At 48.8% G+C, this 22456-nt stretch overlaps 1 protein-coding gene across 1 annotated transcript; it reads left to right on the forward strand.

Moving 5' to 3' along the window:
• Positions 1-366: 366 nt before the first annotated feature.
• Positions 367-8740, forward strand: LOC127339739 (phospholipase A1-II 7). Its single transcript, XM_051365556.2, has 2 exons — positions 367-1166; positions 8459-8740. Exons 1-2 carry the CDS (start codon positions 447-449, stop codon positions 8738-8740), a joined length of 1002 nt encoding a protein of 333 aa, XP_051221516.2. The 5' UTR covers positions 367-446.
• The last annotated feature ends 13716 nt before the right edge of the window (positions 8741-22456 follow it).

The following is a 22456-nucleotide window of genomic DNA, read 5'->3' on the forward strand; positions in this document are numbered from 1 at the left end:
GTACGCCGAAGGCACATGCACGCCGAGGGGTAAACCGAGGGGCTGGGTTGGCTGGCTTGTACGCCGACGGCCCCGATATTTGGCGTCGGCGTACAGCCAGGCCGTCAGCACCTCCTGCCATTCTTGTAGTGAACAAATTTAGCTAGATCGTGGGCTACCGAGAACGGAGCTCTGTTACATATTTTCTTTAAAAAAAGGGTATACTTGCAGTAGCATAAGATGATGGGTCCTGCACCGGTTTTCAGTCTTCTATCAGTCGGTCGACAAGGATACATAACCTGTGTTTACAGTCGGTTCCCTAGCCCAGCCAGCACTTGGTGGGTTTGGCACTCTGTTTTTCCTATAAATACATGCCCAATTCTAGTGGAACAAACCAACACTTGGAACGCAGAGCTATAGCAGAAGCTAGAAGAGTGTAGTACACACGTAGCGATCGAGAAGAAATAATGGCACACACCGCCGCTCCGATGTCGTCGCCCAAGGTTGGAGCCGGAAGCATCGCCACCCCATGGCAACAGCTCCAGGGTTCGGAGTCATGGAAGGGGCTCCTGCCCTCGAGCGAGCACCCGGACTCGCTGGACGCCGACCTCCGTGCCTCCCTCATCGCCTACGGCGAGCTCGCGGAGGCCGCCTACGACGGGCTCAACGCCGACGAGAGCTCGTGGGACGCTGGCTCGCCCCTTTACGGCCACGCCGGCCTGCTCGCCGCCTCCGGCGTGTCCCACCCGGAGCACTACCGCGTGACCAAGTTCCTGTACGCGACCTGCGATCTGCGGGTGTGGCCGTGGAAGACGTCGAAGTCGACCAGGTCGGTAGGCAAGTCCATGTTCGTGCGGCCAGCGCAGGTGGCGCGGGCGGGGCCGTGGTGGTGGGAGACCAACTGGATCGGGTACGTGGCGGTGGCGACGGACGACGGCATGAAGGCGCTGGGCCGGCGCGACATCGTCGTGGCGTGGCGCGGCACCGTGCAGACGTCGGAGAAATTGAAAGACGCCATCTTCCCGTACGCGTCCGTGGCGGAGGGGCTGGACCTCTCGGCTGAGAACAAATTCGCCGACGCAAATGTGCACAGTGGCTTCTTGTCAGTGTACACCACAAACAACCCCCGTCGGAACTACCGCGATTCGCAGATTGACATCGTTTTCGATACCAGCCCCAGAGATGAGGTGAACCCTTCATTACTACTGCTGTAGTACTCCCTCCATACTCATTTGACATCACTCTTGATTTTATGAGCGAAGCATGCATGCATAATACTCCCTCCATGCTCAAATAAGTGTATACTACTAGCTATAACATATCATAAGATCAGCACACTAGGAAAAAGTAGCAGCATTTATGATATTAAATTAATATCGCTAGATTCTGTTGACTGCCAAAACCCACCGGCGGGCAGCGACTGTCAACACGGTAGAGCCGGGAAGAGCCTAGAGCTGCGGCTGGCTGAGACCCCTCCGAGCGACGGCCCGCAATGCTCTTCTGGTCACACGTCCGATGCGAAGTGCAAGGGCGTGCCACCTGACCTATACCTGGTCAGGAAGGTGATGGGGATGCCTCGCTTAGTTTCCTGCATGGCATACACGTAAACATCAAATACGAGCCTCGATCGGCTCTAGAGCCGATCCACCCATGATTCGTACGGGGTGCACGAATGTATGGTGATCCTGCTTGATCAAGATAAAGCTAATTAGATCTACGACGATTTAGGGTTTTCACCGCATAATCGGATCATCCTACTCCAGGTTGGGCCTCGCAGCCACGCACGGTGCTCGTAAGCCGATCCTAAACAAGGCCTAAAAACCAACATGAAGTTGATCCTCGGAACATCCTGTTTAGGACTTGCGAACGCCACCCTACGTGCCGCTGGATCCTCCACCCCTTTGTAAGGCCTAACTATTGCAGATATTAAACTAATCCTTGCAGAACAAGGAGCAATCGTAACAGATCAGATCTACTAAATAAAGATCAAGCGGGGTGCCGCCCCCACACCTGAGATAGGTGTGAGGGCGGCTAGACATGCAAGGGTTGCACTACGTAAGCATGTTATACGAAGAACTATGCTAACCCTAACACATCTATGATAACTACGTTGCTCGCCATCAAAGACGCTTCAGTACGAGCAACGCATGAACAACGTGGGGCTGGTGCTGCCTAGATCGCAAGATGCGATCTAGGCAGCATGTCGCTTACCTGATAGAAACCCTCGAGACGAAGGAGTTGGCGATGCGCCGAGATTGGTTTGTTTTGGGTTGAACGTGAGTTGTTGTTTATTCCATAAACCCTAGATACATATTTATAGTCCAGGGGACTTTCTAATTCGGACGTGCACCTAACCGTGCACGGGTAAAACTCTAACTCCTAACTTAAGATACGATCAAATAAATTACAGATAAATGGGCAATCTAGCCCAACTTTGCATATAAGGCCGATCTTCGTATTCTCTCCATATATAACCTTCAAGCTTATCTTGATCGTGGCCCACCTCCGACTTGGTCAAATTCTGGTGATAACACATGCCCCCCTGGTTTTGGAAATGACATTTCCAAAATCATTATGCTTTTTCGTCGGGTCATGTCGTGGTAGAACAGAACCATTGCAGCATTTTTCGTCATGATGATCGTCTTCTCAACTTCTCTGGAAACCTGTAGCACTTTTTATCTTCTTCCCCAAGCGAGCCAATGTCAGAGCCTGAATGGGACTTCGGCCTCTTGCCAGATAGCGACAAACCCTTGACTGACGGGGAGGACGACCCCCAGTTTCTCATTGAAAGGGAACTGGAGAGCGAGAGCGAGGATGACCTCCACTCATGGAGGACCGAAGAGGACGACGACTCCTCCTTCTCCTCCATTGGGTACCCACCGGCGGAGCGCTTCCGCGCTTGGGCGGACAATGAAGATGACGATGATGACGAAGAGGAAAGGGCTCCAGTCCAAGACTAGGGCAGCGGTGACGAAGAGTTCTCCGGAAGTAGCGCAGGTGACAGCTACGACGCCGACGACGAGGGCAGCGAGGACTAGTGACATAGCACCAGTAGTATGCGAGCAATGGGCTCTTCTTTTGTTCCTCTTTGAACAATCGGCTCTTTATTGTAAAAAAAAAACCCTCCTCTGTTAGCGAAGGAGTGTTTCCAGTCAACTGTTTTGCCGACAGTCAAAGTCACAAAATCTCCAAAAAGAGCTGATGGCATCGCATCGGTCTCTACCATCAAAACACGGGTAAAGTTCACCTAGCCGCCCTTCCAAACGGTAACCTGCGACCTCCATCCGAAAAGGCAAACTCAGATCCCCAAATCGCCGCCTGAGCAGTCCCAACTCAACACCACCTACACAGATCTCGACTGCGCCGCCCCCAACTCCTTCGACGCATCCCATGGCGGAATCATCCAATATCGACATCAGGGTTCCCGGACTGAAGGTAATCCTCAACCTCCCCTCGCCGTTCGACTTGACATGGGATTAATGGCAAACACCTGAATTAATGTTTCGTTCCGCTACTAATTTAGGTTTCAGACATCCTTCTGCCACATCCTTCTCTCGCAAATTCGATGTGCCTCGGTCCTCGTTCTTCTGAGAGTCCCGCCCTGTTAATTTCGTGCGAAGCTAACAGAATCCCCTTCGTGAGCCAGAACCTAGATCTGACTTCCTGGGCCGACTGCTTGCGAGCCTGGCCTAATCCTCCTGAGGGTTGGGTGGCATGGTACAATAGAGTATCAAAAACCCACTATGCCACTTGGGAAACCATAGGGATAGCCGATGCCCTGTCATTATCATTATCTCCTCTTGAGAAGAATGAGAATATCCTGAAGACCATCGGCTACTTCTGGTCCGACGCCCTGAACTGCTTCATGTTCGGCCATGGCCCCATGACACCAACTCTGCTAGACGTGGCCATGATCACAGGCCTAGACATCGCATCCCCAAGCCCGTCTGCATTCAAACTTCCGAAGGTCCCTTTCACCCTGTCTTCTAAGAAAGAATGTACCAGCTGGGGTGCCTACCTCAATCGTTATATGAAGACCAAGGGCCCTGTGACAGAAAGGGAACATACAGCCTTCCTGAATTTCTGGTTGGAGCACTTTATTTTTACGTGGCCCATCGCTTGCCCCTACCAAGAATTATCTTTCCCTGGCCTATGAACTTGCTAAAGGTACCCAACTTGGCCTAGGCAAACTGTTTCTTGGAGAAGTCTATCGATCTCTTCAACTGATGTCTGTCAAACTGTTCTCTCGAAAGACAGTTAAAACTGGCGGCCCTTGGTGGTTCATTCAGTTATGGGCGCAGCTATATTTTCAGCACCAGATCCCGGACTTCCCATCTTTGACCACTTGCACCTTTCCAGATGTTAACGGAAAGGATATCCGATGCACCAGCTATGGCCAAGCTTTGTATGGTCTCCCAGGCAGCAGGCTGATCCCCAAGGAAGCAGCAGGGTGGTTCAAGATTTTCTACCAAGGTTTGGACAACCCCCTGTTTCTTCCCTATGCTGAGTCGGCGAACTTTGAAAACCCAATCTCCTTTCGATTGGACGATTTTGCCGATGATGTTAGCACCAACATCGTATTCTATCATGATCCGTCCTTGCTTCCTCCCCGTTGGCATGAGTACCTCGAACCGGATCATCAAGCCTGGTTACGAGTGTTACCAACCGGTAGTGGTAGCACGACAGCTTGGCCTCGGGCAGGTGCCTCCACACTTCTTCCTACACCACCTGACAGCAAGTAGAGCTGAACTGCTCGATATTATTATCGGCCAAAGATGTTATACCTTCTTCGATGCTTTGGCCATTCCAATTCCCCGCGACCTCCGTTTCTCCTTCACCACCGATGGCTTCGAGACTTGGTGGTCCATGTGGAAGACCCATGTCTTCAGAAGGGCTCTAGGACCGCTGCTGAGACAACTTGATGCCGAGTATGACATTCCTGCAGATCAGGTACCATTACTTAAACATTTCTTGTACCCGCACCATGATGATCGTCTGCGACCTGACTCTTTCTCCTGGCAGCAACAAGATGGTCCGGCTCCCACACAAACCGACGGTTCCCCTTTCGTATTCCTTCCTCCGGCACCAGTGGTTCTCTTCTGTCAGAGCTCGCCACCCCTGAAGAAAGTCATCATGCAGAGTCAGCCGATTTCACCGAAATCGGCTCCCAAGAGTAAAGCATCTTCGGGGCCGGTTGCCCCCCGAGCCTCGACTCAGGCGAGGACGGCAGTGAGGAAGGTGGCTGCCAGAAAAACCCTGAAGCGTAAAGCTCCGGCCCAAGAAAGCTTGCGTGTAAGTTGGTTCAGACCCTGTAGACACTTGTCTGCTTTCAACAATTTGTTTACAATACGCCCATATCCTTTCCTACAGGCCTCCACTGAAGGAACCTCCAGCGGGGCCGAAGAAACCAGTCAGGGGGACTCGAGCTCGGGTAATTCCGAGAGGTCCACCACCCAGAGCCAGACGGCCTCACCAGCGCCGGCTTCCAAGAAAAGGTCGATCGCTGAACCCCCTGCCCCCCAAGCCCCGAGCAGATCGGGGTCACGCACGAAGCGCCGATGCGTCAAAAGGGCTCGTAAGAACCCACGAGCCTCTTCATCAAGTCAGGAGGTTTCAAACGTAACCATCTTCTTGGTCACACTTTATGCTCGTGTTTTTCTATCCCGTCGTCATAGATGGATCGGCTAATCACTTCCTCTTGCAGGCCGCAGAAACTTCTAGCGGAGACGTTGAAGAGATACCGATGCCGTCCGCCACCATGGACCTAGCCACCTCGGCGATCGCGTCTGCCCAAGTGGCTGACCCATCTCAGTCCACAGAAAAGCCGATCGTTACTGCGTCGGCTGTTCCTCCTTCCTTGGGAGAGGTACGTCCCTCCTCCTTGGCTCCATTAATTCCCCCATTGCCTGCTGAATTCACCTTGTTTGCCCTATCAGGGTTGTGATCTCTCGAGCTTGCTTACGTTCGATCCAGAATCCATCGAACCAACTTGTTCCAAGGCAGGTGGGGAGCCGATCCCTAGTACGGTTCGTGGTCCACTCCAGCGTCTCAAAGATTTGCTTTCTGCCCCAACTGAGACTCTGATTGAAGACTCCGAGGAAGCCAAAGGCATTCTCGAGGATATCCAGCTTCATCTTCCTATGACCCTGCAAGTGAAGCTCTGGCCCGCTGTTACCCTGCCGGTCTTTAAGTCAAGGGTGCAATCGGCTCGCCAAAGGATCGCTCTTCGCCACTCCCAACTTCCGCTGAGGGCCGATATTGCCGAAAAATGTCGACGACTCAATGAGAAGAAGGCTGCTCTGGACGCCAAGACGGATACTTCTGCCACTCGCGCTGAACTCGAGACCCTGCGCAAGGAGCTGGAGGATCTTGAAGAGAGGGTAAGGGCGACAAAACAGCTCATCCAGGACAAGGAAGCCCTTGTTGCCCATTCTCAAGACGAAGCAAAAGGCCTCACAGCCGATCTGAAGACCGATCTGGCCGAAATCCGTACCCTGAGCAATCAGCTGGTGACGGGTAAGGACGAGGATGACAAGGCTGAGATCGCTGAGGCGGATCGTGTCCGTATCGACGCCATTCTCGCCCTCGGTGTGTTTCTTCAGTAGGGCCTTCAGAGACAGATGATGCTTCATTGGACTGGATCTCTCTGTACTTGCTACAATTTTTTATTTTTTATTTTTTACTGGCCGATTTTCCATCGGCTCCCGACATTTTCTTGCCCATGCGTCTGTCTGATAACCATATGCCTCCCCCGAGCCGAATCTGACAGGTGACTGCAGATATCGGCTTTGTATTATGCCAATGCGCCATACTCGTACCTCGGCTCCGTTGGGATTCGTGTAGCCGACGTGGCCGTCGTTCGTTAGATCACCGCTGAAACCAAGCAGACCGTGTAGTGAGAATAATCTTGGCCGACTCGCTGGATCGAAGCACTCCATGAAGGTTTCGTAATATCCCTCGTGTAATCCTGGAGCACTAGGCTCCGTCGGGAGGACGCGCATCGTGTTCGTACCAGCCGATGTCTCGTCATCGGCTTTCTTTTGCTCGATGTCCCACTGGGCGTGCCAGAATGTGTTGACTGCCAAAACCCACCGGCGGGCAGCGACTGTCAACACGGTAGAGCCGGGAAGAGCCTAGAGCTGCGGCTGGCTGAGACCCCTCCGAGCGACGGCCCGCAATGCTCTTCTGGTCACACGTCCGATGCGAAGTGCAAGGGCGTGCCACCTGACCTATACCTGGTCAGGAAGGTGATGGGGATGCCTCGCTTAGTTTCCTGCATGGCATACACGTAAACATCAAATACGAGCCTCGATCGGCTCTCAGGTTATCCTGTGAATCGGCTCAAAGAGCCGATCCACCCATGATTCGTACGGGGTGCACGAATGTATGGTGATCCTGCTTGATCAAGATAAAGCTAATTAGATCTACGACGATTTAGGGTTTTCACCGCATAATCGGATCATCCTACTCCAGGTTGGGCCTCGCAGCCACGCACGGTGCTCGTAAGCCGATCCTAAACAAGGCCTAAAAACCAACATGAAGTTGATCCTCGGAACATCCTGTTTAGGACTTGCGAACGCCACCCTACGTGCCGCTGGATCCTCCACCCCTTTGTAAGGCCTAACTATTGCAGATATTAAACTAATCCTTGCAGAACAAGGAGCAATCGTAACAGATCAGATCTACTAAATAAAGATCAAGCGGGATGCCGCCCCCACACCTGAGATAGGTGTGAGGGCGGCTAGACATGCAAGGGTTGCACTACGTAAGCATGTTATACGAAGAACTATGCTAACCCTAACACATCTATGATAACTACGTTGCTCGCCATCAAAGACGCTTCAGTACGAGCAACGCATGAACAACGTGGGGCTGGTGCTGCCTAGATCGCAAGATGCGATCTAGGCAGCATGTCGCTTACCTGATAGAAACCCTCGAGACGAAGGAGTTGGCGATGCGCCGAGATTGGTTTGTTTTGGGTTGAACGTGAGTTGTTGTTTATTCCATAAACCCTAGATACATATTTATAGTCCAGGGGACTTTCTAATTCGGACGTGCACCTAACCGTGCACGGGTAAAACTCTAACTCCTAACTTAAGATACGATCAAATAAATTACAGATAAATGGGCAATCTAGCCCAACTTTGCATATAAGGCCGATCTTCGTATTCTCTCCATATGTAACCTTCAAGCTTATCTTGATCGTGGCCCACCTCCGACTTGGTCAAATTCTGGTGATAACAGATTCATCTTGACATGTTGTTCAATAATATACTAATTTGATATCACATATTTTGCTATTTTTGTGTAAAAGTTTGGTCAAATTGGAAAATGTTGGTCTTCTAAAAAATAAAAATGTACACTTATTCAGGAACGGAGAAAGTATACTACTACAACTCGACATAGATAGAGTGTTCAACAAATGAGTCTTTTCGATAAAGTGCAGCTTTACCTTCACAAACCTGATACCTGCATGTAGGCGCTCAAGGAAGTGCGGAATCTAGTGGAGGCGTACAAGAGCGAGGAGATGAGCATCACCGTCACTGGCCACAGCCTTGGCGCCTCACTCGCCACCCTCAATGCCTTCGACATAGTGGCCCACGGCATCAACGTGCCGCCCGCTTCCTCCAAGCTGATTCCGACTCTTCCGTGCCCTGTGACGGCGATCCTGTTCGCGAGCCCGCGTGTCGGGGACGTGTTGACTGCCAAAACCCACCGGCGGGCAGCGACTGTCAACACGGTAGAGCCGGGAAGAGCCTAGAGCTGCGGCTGGCTGAGACCCCTCCGAGCGACGGCCCGCAATGCTCTTCTGGTCACACGTCCGATGCGAAGTGCAAGGGCGTGCCACCTGACCTATACCTGGTCAGGAAGGTGATGGGGATGCCTCGCTTAGTTTCCTGCATGGCATACACGTAAACATTAAATACGAGCCTCGATCGGCTCTCAGGTTATCCTGTGAATCGGCTCAAAGAGCCGATCCACCCATGATTCGTACAGGGTGCACGAATGTATGGTGATCCTGCTTGATCAAGATAAAGCTAATTAGATCTACGACGATTTAGGGTTTTCACCGCATAATCGGATCATCCTACTCCAGGTTGGGCCTCGCGGCCAAGCACGGTGATCGTAAGCCGATCCTAAACAAGGCCTAAAAACCAACATGAAGTTGATCCTCGGAACATCCTGTTTAGGACTTGCGAACGCCACCCTACGTGCCGCTGGATCCTCCACCCCTTTGTAAGGCCTAACTATTGCAGATATTAAACTAATCCTTGCAGAACAAGGAGCAATCGTAACGGATCAGATCTACTAAATAAAGATCAAGCGGGGTGCCGCCCCCACACCTGAGATAGGTGTGAGGGCGGCTAGACATGCAAGGGTTGCACTACGTAAGCATGTTATACGAAGAACTATGCTAACCCTAACACATCTATGATAACTACGTTGCTCGCCATCAAAGACGCTTCAGTACGAGTAACGCATGAACAACGTGGGGCTTGTGCTGCCTAGATCGCAAGGCAGCATGTCGCTTACCTGATAGAAACCCTCGAGACGAAGGAGTTGGCGATGCGCCGAGATTGGTTTGTTTTGGGTTGAACGTGAGTTGTTGTTTATTCCATAAACCCTAGATACATATTTATAGTCCAGCGGACTTTCTAATTCGGACGTGCACCTAACCGTGCACGAGTAAAACTCTAACTTTTAATCTAAGATGCGATCTACTATATTACAGATACATGGGCAATTCAGCCCAACTTCGTGTATAAGGCCAATTCTTGTTCTTCCTTCCATGTATATCTTCAAGTCTATCTCAATCGTGGCCCACCTCTGACTCGGTCAAATTCTGGTGATAACACATGCCCCCCTGGTTTTGGAATTGGTAATTCCAAAATCACCCTGCTTTCCTTTGTCGGGTCATGTCGTGGCAGAACCGTTGCAGTATCCTTCATCATGATGCCCTGCCTTCTCAACTTCTCCGCGTGAACTGGCAGTTTTTTTTTCTTTAGGCACCACTTCCTCGGAAACTGCTGTGGTATTGAATTTCCACTATATCCCCTTTTATTTAACCGTTGCGAACAGTTCTCCTCTGCATCTCCTTCGCATTAGCACTCCAAAAGCCCTCCTGCCACCATGTCTTCTTCCTCCTCTGCTCCATCGGATCCTCCCAGCCAGTCCTCCACATCCCGTGAGCCGACGCCGGAGTACAACCCGGCAGAGGTCCACGCGGCGAACATCCGCCGCGCCATTGCGGCCGGGGAGGAGTCAGACCATGACTTCTCCATCTGGTCCGAGGACGATCAGTCCTCGACGGACGGGGAGAGCGACCTCCGCTTCCTCGCCAACGGGGAATCGGAGGAAGGGAGCGATGACGATCGCTTCCCCTGGGACGACTTCACCTCCCCCGAGGGGGTGGAGGAGGAGGAAGAGGAGGAGGAGGACGACGACGACAGCTCCTCCGACGAGCCGCCGGCCAAGCGGTTCTGCCCTTGGCCGGGCAATCTTAGCGACTTCGACAGCGACGAGGACGAAGCTGACGAAGAAGATGAAGACAACGAGGGCCCGGTCGGCGGCCATTGGAGCGACGACGAGCCCGCCGGGAGCAGCGCCGACAGCGGCGACGACGGCGACGACGAGGGCAGTGATGGCCCGTAGATAGGACCTCTAGAATAGGGCCAGCAGTAGTAGATGGGGCAATGTATCCCCTGGTATTTCCTTTTGAGAGCAATTAGCTCTTTATGTAAGAAATCTCGCCTATCAATGAAGAACTTTTCCCCAATCTGATGCTGCCGATTTCTTCTGAGTTTAATTGAGCCGATTCCCTCTTCTACTGACCTTGCCGATTCGTCCCCTTTGCCAATGCGTATTGAACCGATAGCACCGCATCGGTTCTTTGAAATTCACCTTTCCCTTCTTCAACTGATGATTTTCTAAATCTGGTGGAAAACGCAGGATCTTCAGGGAAACCTTTGAACTTTTCCAACCAAATACAATAATCCTCTTCAGTACTCATCATTGTGAAGAAGGTTGCAATGAAGGAGCAGCCGATGGTATCCCCATCGGCTCTTTAAACAGAGTAAAACAGAGCATCCACCAGGCCTGCTGCCCCCCGAGCCCTACTCGAGCCTGCTGCCCCCCGAGCCTTACTCGAGGCGAGATGGTCAGAGAGAATGCGCCAAAGCCGATCCTCTTTCTTCCTCAGACAGCCGATAATCTTCCGTTTCAGCTGAACTAGCCCCAGAGATTGGAAATCCTCGACAAAAAAGGTCCAGAAACCCGGATCGGCTCGAAGCCGCTGAAGAGATTCCCATTGTTTTATTCCCTTGAAGCAACAGAAGGCACCACCGTTGGCCTGGATTTGGTGGAGACTCGATAAACATCGCATAATTCCACTAGAGTCGATGGCTGCGCATCGGCCGTAGAAATTTTTTTTTTTTTTACCGGCCGATTTTCTCCTATCGGCCCCCAGTATTTCATTGCACACATGTACCCCTGCATCTGTTCCCATGTTTAGGTGCCCCCCGAGCCGAAGCTGTCAAAGAATGGCAGATATCGGCTCTGTAATTCATACGTCGGCTCCTGATAGGGTCAAGGGCGAACACAAGCAGAACATGTGGTGAGGATAATTTTGGCCGATTGCTGGGATCGGCCTCCATAATGATTGGAGCGCTGACTGAAGGTTCTGTAATGTCCCTTCATAGACCTTTGGGGCCGATCACAAGGATCAGCCTCGCCAAGTTGCACATCGCTTCGCTTCAACTACACGGTCAGGCCAGTGGATAAAACCAGCTTAACCCTTCCCTTTGTCACATCGATGCGCTCGCAGTCGTCCAAGTTGATGCCTGAGAGGGGTTCTTGGCCTGCTGCTTCCCATGCGTTCATGCCAGCCGTTGAAATTTCGGCTGAGTCATCGGCCTGGACGACCTCTACCTCATCTCCATCCCACTGTATTATGCATTGGTGCATCGTGGAGGGAATACAGCAGTTGGCGTGGATCCAATCTCTTCCCAGCAGCACAGCATAACTGCTCATGCTATCAACGATGAAGAACGTCGTAGGGATAGTTTTCCTTCCTACGGTCAGATCCACGTTCAAAACTCCTTGTGCCTCAGACGCTTGGCCGTTGAAATCGCTCAATGTTACGTTGGTCTTGATTAGATCCGAGCTAGAGCGTCCCAGCCGATGTAGCATAGAGTACGGCATGATGTTAACTGCCGCTCCGGTGTCCACCAGCATCTTATTTATAGGCCTCCCATCGATATATCCTCGCAAGTACAGGGCCTTCAGATGCCTATAGCTCCTTTCTCGTGGCTTCTCAAAGATAACCGGCCGTGGGCCGCAGTCAAGTTGTGCCACGGATGTCTCATCTAACCCTGGAGCACTGAACTCTGAAGGGAGGATGAACACCATGTTCGTGCCAGCCGATGTTTCATCATCGGCTCCCCTTTGTTTGGGGCGTCACTCCATTTTCCGTGGATGACCCTCTTCATCCAGGGCTCGCTGAACCTTTGCAGCCAGATCAGGCCGTGCCTTCCTTAGCGTATGCAGGTATAACCTTTCGGCTTCCTCCAGGCCGCGCAACCGCTGAACCCTGCGCTTTTGTGAACGGCTGAGTCCGTCAGGGCACCACCTTGGACGGTGGTACCTGTCTTCTTCCTCTTCTAGTCCCTCGTCTTCTGAATCCTCAAGATCTGCCCAACGAGGTGACTCAGCACGTTTGCTCTGTGGCGGGAGAGGCCCTAATCGCTCGAACACAGATACGTCGGCTGCCTCCTTCTTCTTCTTGTTGCATTCTGGGCAATTGCCGATTGTGGGCAATCGGCTCATTCCTGAATCCCAGCAGTATCTGAAGAAAGGGTAGTCCCAGTGTCTGGCGTTGTCATCTTGCTCCCTTGATGTGTCCGTGGCACGGCGCTCGTGCTCTTCCTCATCGCGATCCTGCCGACGATGTCTTCTGGCCTCTCTAGCCAGACGATCTCCTTCATCGTCATAGTTGGACCGTCGGCGTTGGTCATACTGACTCACATATTTGTTGAGGAGGTGATCAGAGAGAGGTCGTTGATATCTTATGTTCTTCACCTCTCCCTCTGTGACGTAGCGCTTGCCATCATGATGGAGCCGATCGCGTGGAGCGGCCTTCTTTGTGTCCTTGCTATGAGAGCAGCTGCCCTCATCTCCATCTTTGCCAGAGTGGTTTCCAGGTCCTACCATGTTGATACTGAACGAGGGACCTGGCTGGCAACCCTCAGGGTAGGTGACTTCCACCATGTTAACGGCGGGGAAGGGTTGGGTGTCGACCTTCATGGCATACTGGTTGAAAATTAAACGCCCCTTCTCTATCGCCGCTTGGATGTGCTGACGCCACACCCTGCAGTCGTTGGTGGCATGGGAGAGCGAGTTGTGGAATTTGCAGTACGGCTTTCCGTTTAGCTCTTGCGCCGTGGGGAACTTGAGACCTTCAGGAATCGTCAACTGTTTCTCCTTGAGCAGGAGGTCGAAGATTTGTTCAGTCTTGGTCACGTCAAAATCAAATCCCCTGGGCGGCCCTGGTGGCTTTACCCATTTGCAGGACACGGGGGTTCCTCCCCGAGTCCACTCAGCCACTGCTACTTCTTGGTCTCCCGCAGGAACTTCGTCTTCCTCCGCATCGACCAGGACTACTGCACGCTTGAACTTGTCTTGGTACAGGTCCGGGTGGCGCTGTTCATATGCTGATAGTTTCTGAACCATGTGCGCCAGCGAGGGATAATCCGCTTGGGAGGCCATGTCCTTGAGCTGTGTTGCAAGGCCAGCTACTGCCAACTCGACTGCTTCCTTTTCAGTTATACGAACCGAATAACATCGGTTCCTAAGATTCCTGAAGCGCTGGATGTACTCTGTCACCGTTTCTCCGCGCTTCTGACGTAGTTGTGCTAGATCGGCAATGCTAGACTCGGAAGCTTCTGAATGGTATTGCGTATGGAATTATTCTTCCAATTGCTTCCAAGACTGGATGGAGTTTGCTGGCAAAGAGGTGTACCATCCAAAAGCCGATCCCGTGAGGGACTGTGAAAAGTGCCTCACGCGTAGCTGATCCGACACTGAAGCCGGTCCTAGTTGCGCCAAATATCGGCCGACGTGCTCGATGGAGCTGGAGCCATCTGATCCACTGAATTTGGAGAAGTCAGGGAGCCGATATTTAGGAGGCAGCGGGATCATCTCGTACTCGTCGGGGTACGGCTTGGAATAGCCGACTGCCCTTCTTTTCGGCACCATGCCGAACTGGTCTCTCAGTATGGTACTGATCTGATCCGCTGTGCTGGCTGCAGGAGTTGCACTCTGAAGATTCGCCGGGGTGGCGTACTTAGCCAGCCATGTTTGCTTTTCCAGCTCTGAGCCAACTGCAGGAGCTGGGCTCTGGAGTTTCGTCGGGGTGGCATACTTAGTTAGCCACGTCTGCTTCTCAAGCTCTGTCGCTGACGTTCCTCCTGTCTTCGCCGGAGTCCCTGATGTTGTGGCCTGGTTTGAGAGTGCCCAGTTGCCACAATCTGGCACATACGTGCACGCGTATCCTTGAGGGATCTCCTTAGGCGCCTCAGCCAAGAACTGGTAGTCACTAGGGTCACCACCGATCTTGTAGACGACGAATGCCGGTGTAGCCGGCACTTCAGCTGGTGCTGCCAACGCATATGGCAGCGGTGGACGGGACTGGAGTGGCAACTCTCCTTGATGCGTCCCGAGAGCTGGTCCTGACGGCGAGTACTGGTGGCTCATGATCTCCTGGATCACGCGCAGCGAGACGCTCCAACACGTTGACCAAGTTTTCAGAGTGGCGGTGTAGCGAGTGAGCCACCAAGTAGTTGATCTCCTGCCGCAGGCCCCTGGTGCGTTCCTCCGACGGGGCAGAGAGGTCTATCCCATCGAGTGCACCTTGCGGTGAGAATCCCTTCCATCTGATGCCATGGGAACAGGTTCTCTGAAAAGAGCCGATGAGGTCGGCTTCGAGGGTGACCTTGATCTCGTCGTATCTCTTCTTGAGCTCGTCAGGCAGCTCCTCATAGGTGACTGGCGTGCCGTCCGCCATCTCAGATGTAGATGGCGATGTGGTTGATGTAGACGGTTGTCCCACCGGGCGTGCCAGAATGTGTTGACTGCCAAAACCCACCGGCGGGCAGCGACTGTCAACACGGTAGAGCCGGGAAGAGCCTAGAGCTGCGGCTGGCTGAGACCCCTCCGAGCGACGGCCCGCAATGCTCTTCTGGTCACACGTCCGATGCGAAGTGCAAGGGCGTGCCACCTGACCTATACCTGGTCAGGAAGGTGATGGGGATGCCTCGCTTAGTTTCCTGCATGGCATACACGTAAACATTAAATACGAGCCTCGATCGGCTCTCAGGTTATCCTGTGAATCGGCTCAAAGAGCCGATCCACCCATGATTCGTACGGGGTGCACGAATGTATGGTGATCCTGCTTGATCAAGATAAAGCTAATTAGATCTACGACGATTTAGGGTTTTCACCGCATAATCGGATCATCCTACTCCAGGTTGGGCCTCGCGGCCACGCACGGTGATCGTAAGCCGATCCTAAACAAGGCCTAAAAACCAACATGAAGTTGATCCTCGGAACATCCTGTTTAGGACTTGCGAACGCCACCCTACGTGCCGCTGGATCCTCCACCCCTTTGTAAGGCCTAACTATTGCAGATATTAAACTAATCCTTGCAGAACAAGGAGCAATCGTAACGGATCAGATCTACTAAATAAAGATCAAGCGGGGTGCCGCCCCCACACCTGAGATAGGTGTGAGGGCGGCTATACATGCAAGGGTTGCACTACGTAAGCATGTTATACGAAGAACTATGCTAACCCTAACACATCTATGATAACTACGTTGCTCGCCATCAAAGACGCTTCAGTACGAGCAACGCATGAACAACGTGGGGCTTGTGCTGCCTAGATCGCAAGATGCGATCTAGGCAGCATGTCGCTTACCTGATAGAAACCCTCGAGACGAAGGAGTTGGCGATGCGCCGAGATTGGTTTGTTTTGGGTTGAACGTGAGTTGTTGTTTATTCCATAAACCCTAGATACATATTTATAGTCCAGCGGACTTTCTAATTCGGACGTGCACCTAACCGTGCACGAGTAAAACTCTAACTTTTAATCTAAGATGCGATCTACTATATTACAGATACATGGGCAATTCAGCCCAACTTCGTGTATAAGGCCAATTCTTGTTCTTCCTTCCATGTATATCTTCAAGTCTATCTCAATCGTGGCCCACCTCTGACTCGGTCAAATTCTGGTGATAACAGGACGACCATTTTAAGCACGTCTTTGCCTCCTTACCCCAGCTGCGGGCACTCCACGTGAAGAATGAAAATGACGGAGTGACAAGTCTCCCAACAGGGAACTTCTATGATGCGGCAACGGCTTCACTACTCATCGACACCAATAGGTCGCCCTACCTACGCCACGGAAATCTAAAGACAGTCAGGTGGTACCACAACCTCCAGTGCTACCTGCACGGCTTAGCCGGAGACCAGGGTGCTGAAAAGCACTTCAAACTGGTGGTGGACCGCTGATGGCGTGTATTTCACACGTTCGTTGGGCAACCCCAAGAGGAAGGTATGATGCGCACAGCAGCAAGTTTTCCCTCAGAAAGAAACCAAGGTTTATCGAACCAGGAGGAGCCAAGAAACACGTTGAAGGTTGATGGCGGCGGGATGTAGTGCGGCGCAACACCAGAGATTCCGGCGCCAACGTGGAACCTGCACAACACAACCAAAGTACTTTGCCCCAACGAAACAGTGAGGTTGTCAATCTCACCGGCTTGCTGTAACAAAGGATTAACCGTATTGTGTGGAAGATGATTGTTTGCAGAGAAAATAGTAAAACAAGTATTGCTGCAGATTTGTATTTCAGTATTAAAGAATGGACCGGGGTCCACAGTTCACTAGAGGTGTCTCTCCCATAAGATAAAAGCATGTTGGGTGAACAAATTACAGTCGGGCAATTGACAAATAGAGAGGGCATAACAATGCACATACATGACATGATAAGTATAGTGAGATTTAATTGGGCATTACGACAAAGTACATAGACCGCCATCCAACTGCATCTATGCCTAAAAAGTCCACCTTCAGGTTATCATCCGAACCCCTTCCAGTATTAAGTTGCAAACAACAGACAATTGCATTAAGTATGGTGCGTAATGTAATCAACAACTACATCCTCGGACATAGCGCCAATGTTTTATCCCTAGTGGCAACAGCACAACACAACCTTAGGGGTTTCTGTCACTCCCCCAGGTGTCAATGCAGGCATGAACCCACTATCGAGCATAAATACTCCCTCTTGGAGTTAAAAGTAAAAACTTGGCCAGAGCCTCTACTAGAAACGGAGAGCATGCAAGATCATAAACAACACATATGTAATAACTTGATAATTAACATGACATGGTATTCTCTATCCATCGGATCCCGACAAACACAACATATAGAATTACAGATAGATGATCTTGATCATGTTAGGCAGCTCACAAGATCCAACAATGAAGCACAATGAGGAGAAGACAACCATCTAGCTACTGCTATGGACCCATAGTCCAGGGGTGAACTACTCACTCATCACTCCGGAGGCGACCATGGCGGTGTAGAGTCCTCCGGGAGATGAATCCCCTCTCCGGCAGGGTGCCGGAGGAGATCTCCAGAATCCCCCGAGATGGGATCGGCGGCGGCGGCGTCTCTGGAAGGTTTTCCGTATCGTGGTTTTTCGCATCAGGGGTTTCGCGACGGAGGCTTTAAGTAGGCGGAAGGGCAGAGTCGGGGGCCAGACGAGGGGGCCACACCATAGGGCGGCGCGGGCCCCCCCTGGGCCGCGCCGCCTTGTGGTGTCGCCACCTCGTGGCCCCACTTCGTATGTTCTTCGGTCTTCTGGAAGCTCCGTGGAAAAATAGGCCCCTGGGTCTTTGTTTCGTCCAATTCCGAGAATATTTCGTTACTAGGATTTCTGAAACCAAAAACAGCAGAAAACAGGAACTGGCACTTCGGCATCTTGTTAATAGGTTAGTTCCAGAAAATGCACGAATATGACATAAAGTGTGCATAAAACATGTAGGTATCATCAATAATATGGCATAGAACATAAGAAATTATCGATACGTCGGAGACGTATCAAGCATCCCCAAGCTTAGTTCTGCTCGTCCCGAGCAGGTAAAACGATAACAAAGATAATTTCTGAAGTGATATGCCATCATAACCTTGATCATACTATTTGTAAACATATGTAGTGAATGCAGCGATCAAAACAATGGTAATGACATGAGTAAACAAGTGAATCATAAAGCAAAGACTTTTCATGAATAGTACTTCAAGACAAGCATCAATAAGTCTTGCATAAGAGTTAACTCATAAAGCAATAAATCAAAGTAAAGGCATTGAAGCAACACAAAGGAAGATTAAGTTTCAGCGGTTGCTTTCAACTTGTAACATGTATATCTCATGGATAATTGTCAACATAGAGTAATATAACAAGTACAATATGCAAGTATGTAAGAATCAATGCACAGTTCACACAAGTGTTTGCTTCTTGAGGTGGAGAGAGATAGGTGAACTGACTCAACATAAAAGTAAAAGAATGGTCCTTCGAAGAGGAAAGCATCGATTGCTATATTTGTGCTAGAGCTTTTATTTTGAAAACATGAAACAATTTTGTCAACGGTAGTAATAAAGCATATGAGTTATGTACATTATATCTTACAAGTTGCAAGTCTCATGCATAGTATACTAATAGTGCCCGCACCTTGTCCTAATTAACTTGGACTACCGGATCTTTGCAATGCACATGTTTTGACCAAGTGTCACAATGGGGTACCTCCATGCCGCCTGTACAAAGGTCTAAGGAGAAAGCTCGCATTTTGGATTTCTCGCTTTTGATTATTCTCAACTTAGACATCCATACCGGGACAACATGGACAACAGATAATGGACTCCTCTTTAATGCATAAGCATGTGGCAACAATTATTATTCTCATATGAGATTGAGGATATGTGTCCAAAACTGAAACTTCCACCATGAATCATGGCTTTAGTTAGCGGCCCAAAGTTCTTCTCTAACAATATGCATGCTCCAACCATGAAGGTGGTAGATCTCTCTTGCTTCAGACAAGACGGACATGCATAGCAACTCACATGATATCCAACAAAGAATAGTTGATGGCGTCCCCAGAAACATGGTTATCGCACAACAAGCAACTTGATAAGAGATAAAGTGCATAAGTACATATTCAATACCACAATAGTTTTTAAGCTATTTGTCCCATGAGCTATATATTGCAAAGGTGAATGATGGAATTTTAAAGGTAGCACTCAAGCAATTTACTTTGGAATGGCGGATAAATACCATGTGGTAGGTAGATATGGTGGACACGAATGTCATAGTGGTTGGCTCAAGTATTTTGGATGTATGAGAAGTATTCCCTCTCGATACAAGGTTTAAGCTAGCAAGGTTATTTGAAACAAACACAAGGATGAACGGTACAGCAAAACTCACATAAAAGACATATGGTAAACATTATAAGACTCCATACCGTCTTCCTTGTTGTTCAAAACTCAATACTAGATGTTATCTAGACTCTAGAGAAACTAAATATGCAAACCAAATTAGCAAACTCTAAGTGTTTCTTCATTAATGGGTGCAAAGTATATGATGCAAGAGCTTAAACATGAGCACAACAATTGCCAAGCATCAAATTATCCAAGACATTTTAGAATTACTACATGTAGTATTTTCCAATTCCAACCATATAACAATTTAACGAAGAAGAAACTTCGCCATGAATACTATGAGTAGAGCCTAAGGACATATTTGTCCATATGCAACAGCGGAGCGTGTCTCTCTCCCATAAAGTGAATGCTAGGATCCATTTTATTCAAACAAAACAAAAAACAAAAACAAACCGACGCTCCAAGCAAAGTGCATAAGATGTGACGGAATAAAAATATAGTTTCAGGGGAGGAACCTGATAATGTTGTCGATGAAGAAGGGGATGCCTTGGGCATCCCCAAGCTTAGACGCTTGAGTCTTCTTAAAATATGCAGGGGTGAACCACCGGGGCATCCCCAAGCTTAGAGCTTTCACTCTCCTTGATCATATTGCATCATACTCCTCTCTTGATCCTTGAAAACTTCCTCCACACCAAACTCGAAACAACTCATTAGAGGGTTAGTGCATAATAAAAATTCACATGTTCAGAGGTGACACAATCATTCTTAACACTTCTGGACATTGCATAAAGCTACTGGACATTAATGGATCAAAGAAATTCATCCAACATAGCAAAAGAGGCAATGCGAAATAAAAGACAGAATCTGTCAAAACAGAACAGTCCGTAAAGATGGATTTTATTAGGCCACCAGACTTGCTCAAACGAAAATGCTCAAATTGAATGAAAGTTGCATACATATCTGAGGATCATGCTCGTAAATTGGCGTAATTTTCTGAGCTACATACAGGGAGATAGACCCAGATTCGTGACAGCAAAGAAATCTGGAACTGCGCAGTAATCCAAATCTAGTACTTACTTTTCTATCAAAGACTTTACTTGGCACAACAAAACATAAAACTAGGTAAGGAGAGGTTGCTACAGTAGTAAACAACTTCCAAGACACAAATATAAAACAAAAATACTGGAGTAAAAACATGGGTTGTCTCCCATAAGCGCTTTTCTTTAACGCCTTTCAGCTAGGCGCAGAAAGTGTAACTCAAGTAACATCGAGAGATGAAGCATCAACATCATAATTTGTTCTAATAATAGAATCATAAGGTAACTTCATTCTCTTTCTAGGGAAGTGTTCCATACCTTTCTTGAGAGGAAATTGATATTTAATATTACCTTCCTTCATATCAATAGTAGCACAAACGGTTCGGAGAAAAGGTCTTCCCAATATAATGGGGCAAGATGCATTGCATTCAATATCCAAGACAACAAAATCAACGGGGACAAGGTTATTGTTAACCATAATATGAACATTATCAATTTTCCCCAAAGGTTTCTTTTTAGCATTATCAGCGAGATTAACATCCAAATAACAATTCTTCAATGGTGGCAAGTCAAGCATATCATAGACTTTTTTAGGCATAACAGAAATACTTGCACCAAGATCACATAAGGCATTACAATCAAAATCTTTGACTTTCATTTTAATGATGGGCTCCCAACCATCCTCTAGCTTTCTAGGAATAGAAGTTTCAAGTTTTAGTTTCTCTTCTCTAGCTTTTATTAGAGCATTTGTAATATGTTTTGTGAAAGCCAAATTTATAGCGCTAGCATTGGGACTTTTAGCAAGTTTTTGCAAGAACTTTATAACTTCAGAGATATGGCAATCATCAAAATCTAAATCATTACAATCTAAAGCAATGGGATTATCATCCCCAAGGTTGGAAAAAATTTCAGCAGTTTTATCACAAGCAGTTTCAGCAGTTTTAGCAGTTTCAGGTAATTTTGCGCGCTTTGCACTAGGAGTAGAAGCATTGCTAACACCAATTATTTTACCATTGATAGTAGGAGGTGCAGCAACATATGAATCATTAGTATTGCTAGTGGTGGTAATAGTCCAAACTTTAGCTACATTTTCCTTTTTAGCTAGTTTTTCATTTTTTTCTCTATCCCACCTAGCACGCAGTTCAGCCATTAATCTTATATTCTCATTAATTCTAACTTGGATGGCATTTGCTGTAGTAACAATTTTATTTTCAATATCCCTATTAGGCATAACTTTCGATTTCAAAAGATCAACATCAGAGGCAAGACTATCAACTCTAGAAACAAGAATATCAATTTTATTGAGCTTTTCCTCAACAGATTTGTTAAAGGCAGTTTGTGTACTAATAAATTCTTTAAGCATGGCTTCAAGTCCAGGGGGTGTATTCCTATTATTGTTGTAAGAATTCCCATAAGAATTAGCATAACCGTTACCATTATTATAAGGATATGGCCTATAGTTATTACTAGAATTGTTCCGATAAGCATTGTTGTTGAAATTATTATTTTTAATGAAGTTTACATCAACATGTTCTTCTTGGGCAACCAATGAAGCTAATGGAACATTATTAGGATCAACATTAGTCCTATCATTCGCAAGCATAGACATAATAGCATCAACCTTATCATTCAAGGAAGAGGATTCTTCAACAGAATTTACCTTCTTACCTTGTGGAGCTCTTTCCGTGTGCCATTCAGAGTAATTAACCATCATATTATCAAGAAGCTTTGTTGCTTCACCAAGAGTGATGGATATAAAGGTACCTCCAGCAGCTGAATCCAATAAATTCCGCGAAGAAAAATTTAGTCCTGCATAGAAGGTTTGGATGATCATCCAAGTAGTCAGTCCATGGGTTGGGCAATTTTTAACCAAAGATTTCATTCTTTCCCAAGCTTGAGCAACATGTTCATTATCCAATTGTTTAAAATTCATTATGCTACTCCTCAAAGATAT

Source organism: Lolium perenne, chromosome 1 (genome assembly GCF_019359855.2).
Source record: "Lolium perenne isolate Kyuss_39 chromosome 1, Kyuss_2.0, whole genome shotgun sequence".
NCBI lineage: Eukaryota > Viridiplantae > Streptophyta > Magnoliopsida > Poales > Poaceae > Lolium > Lolium perenne.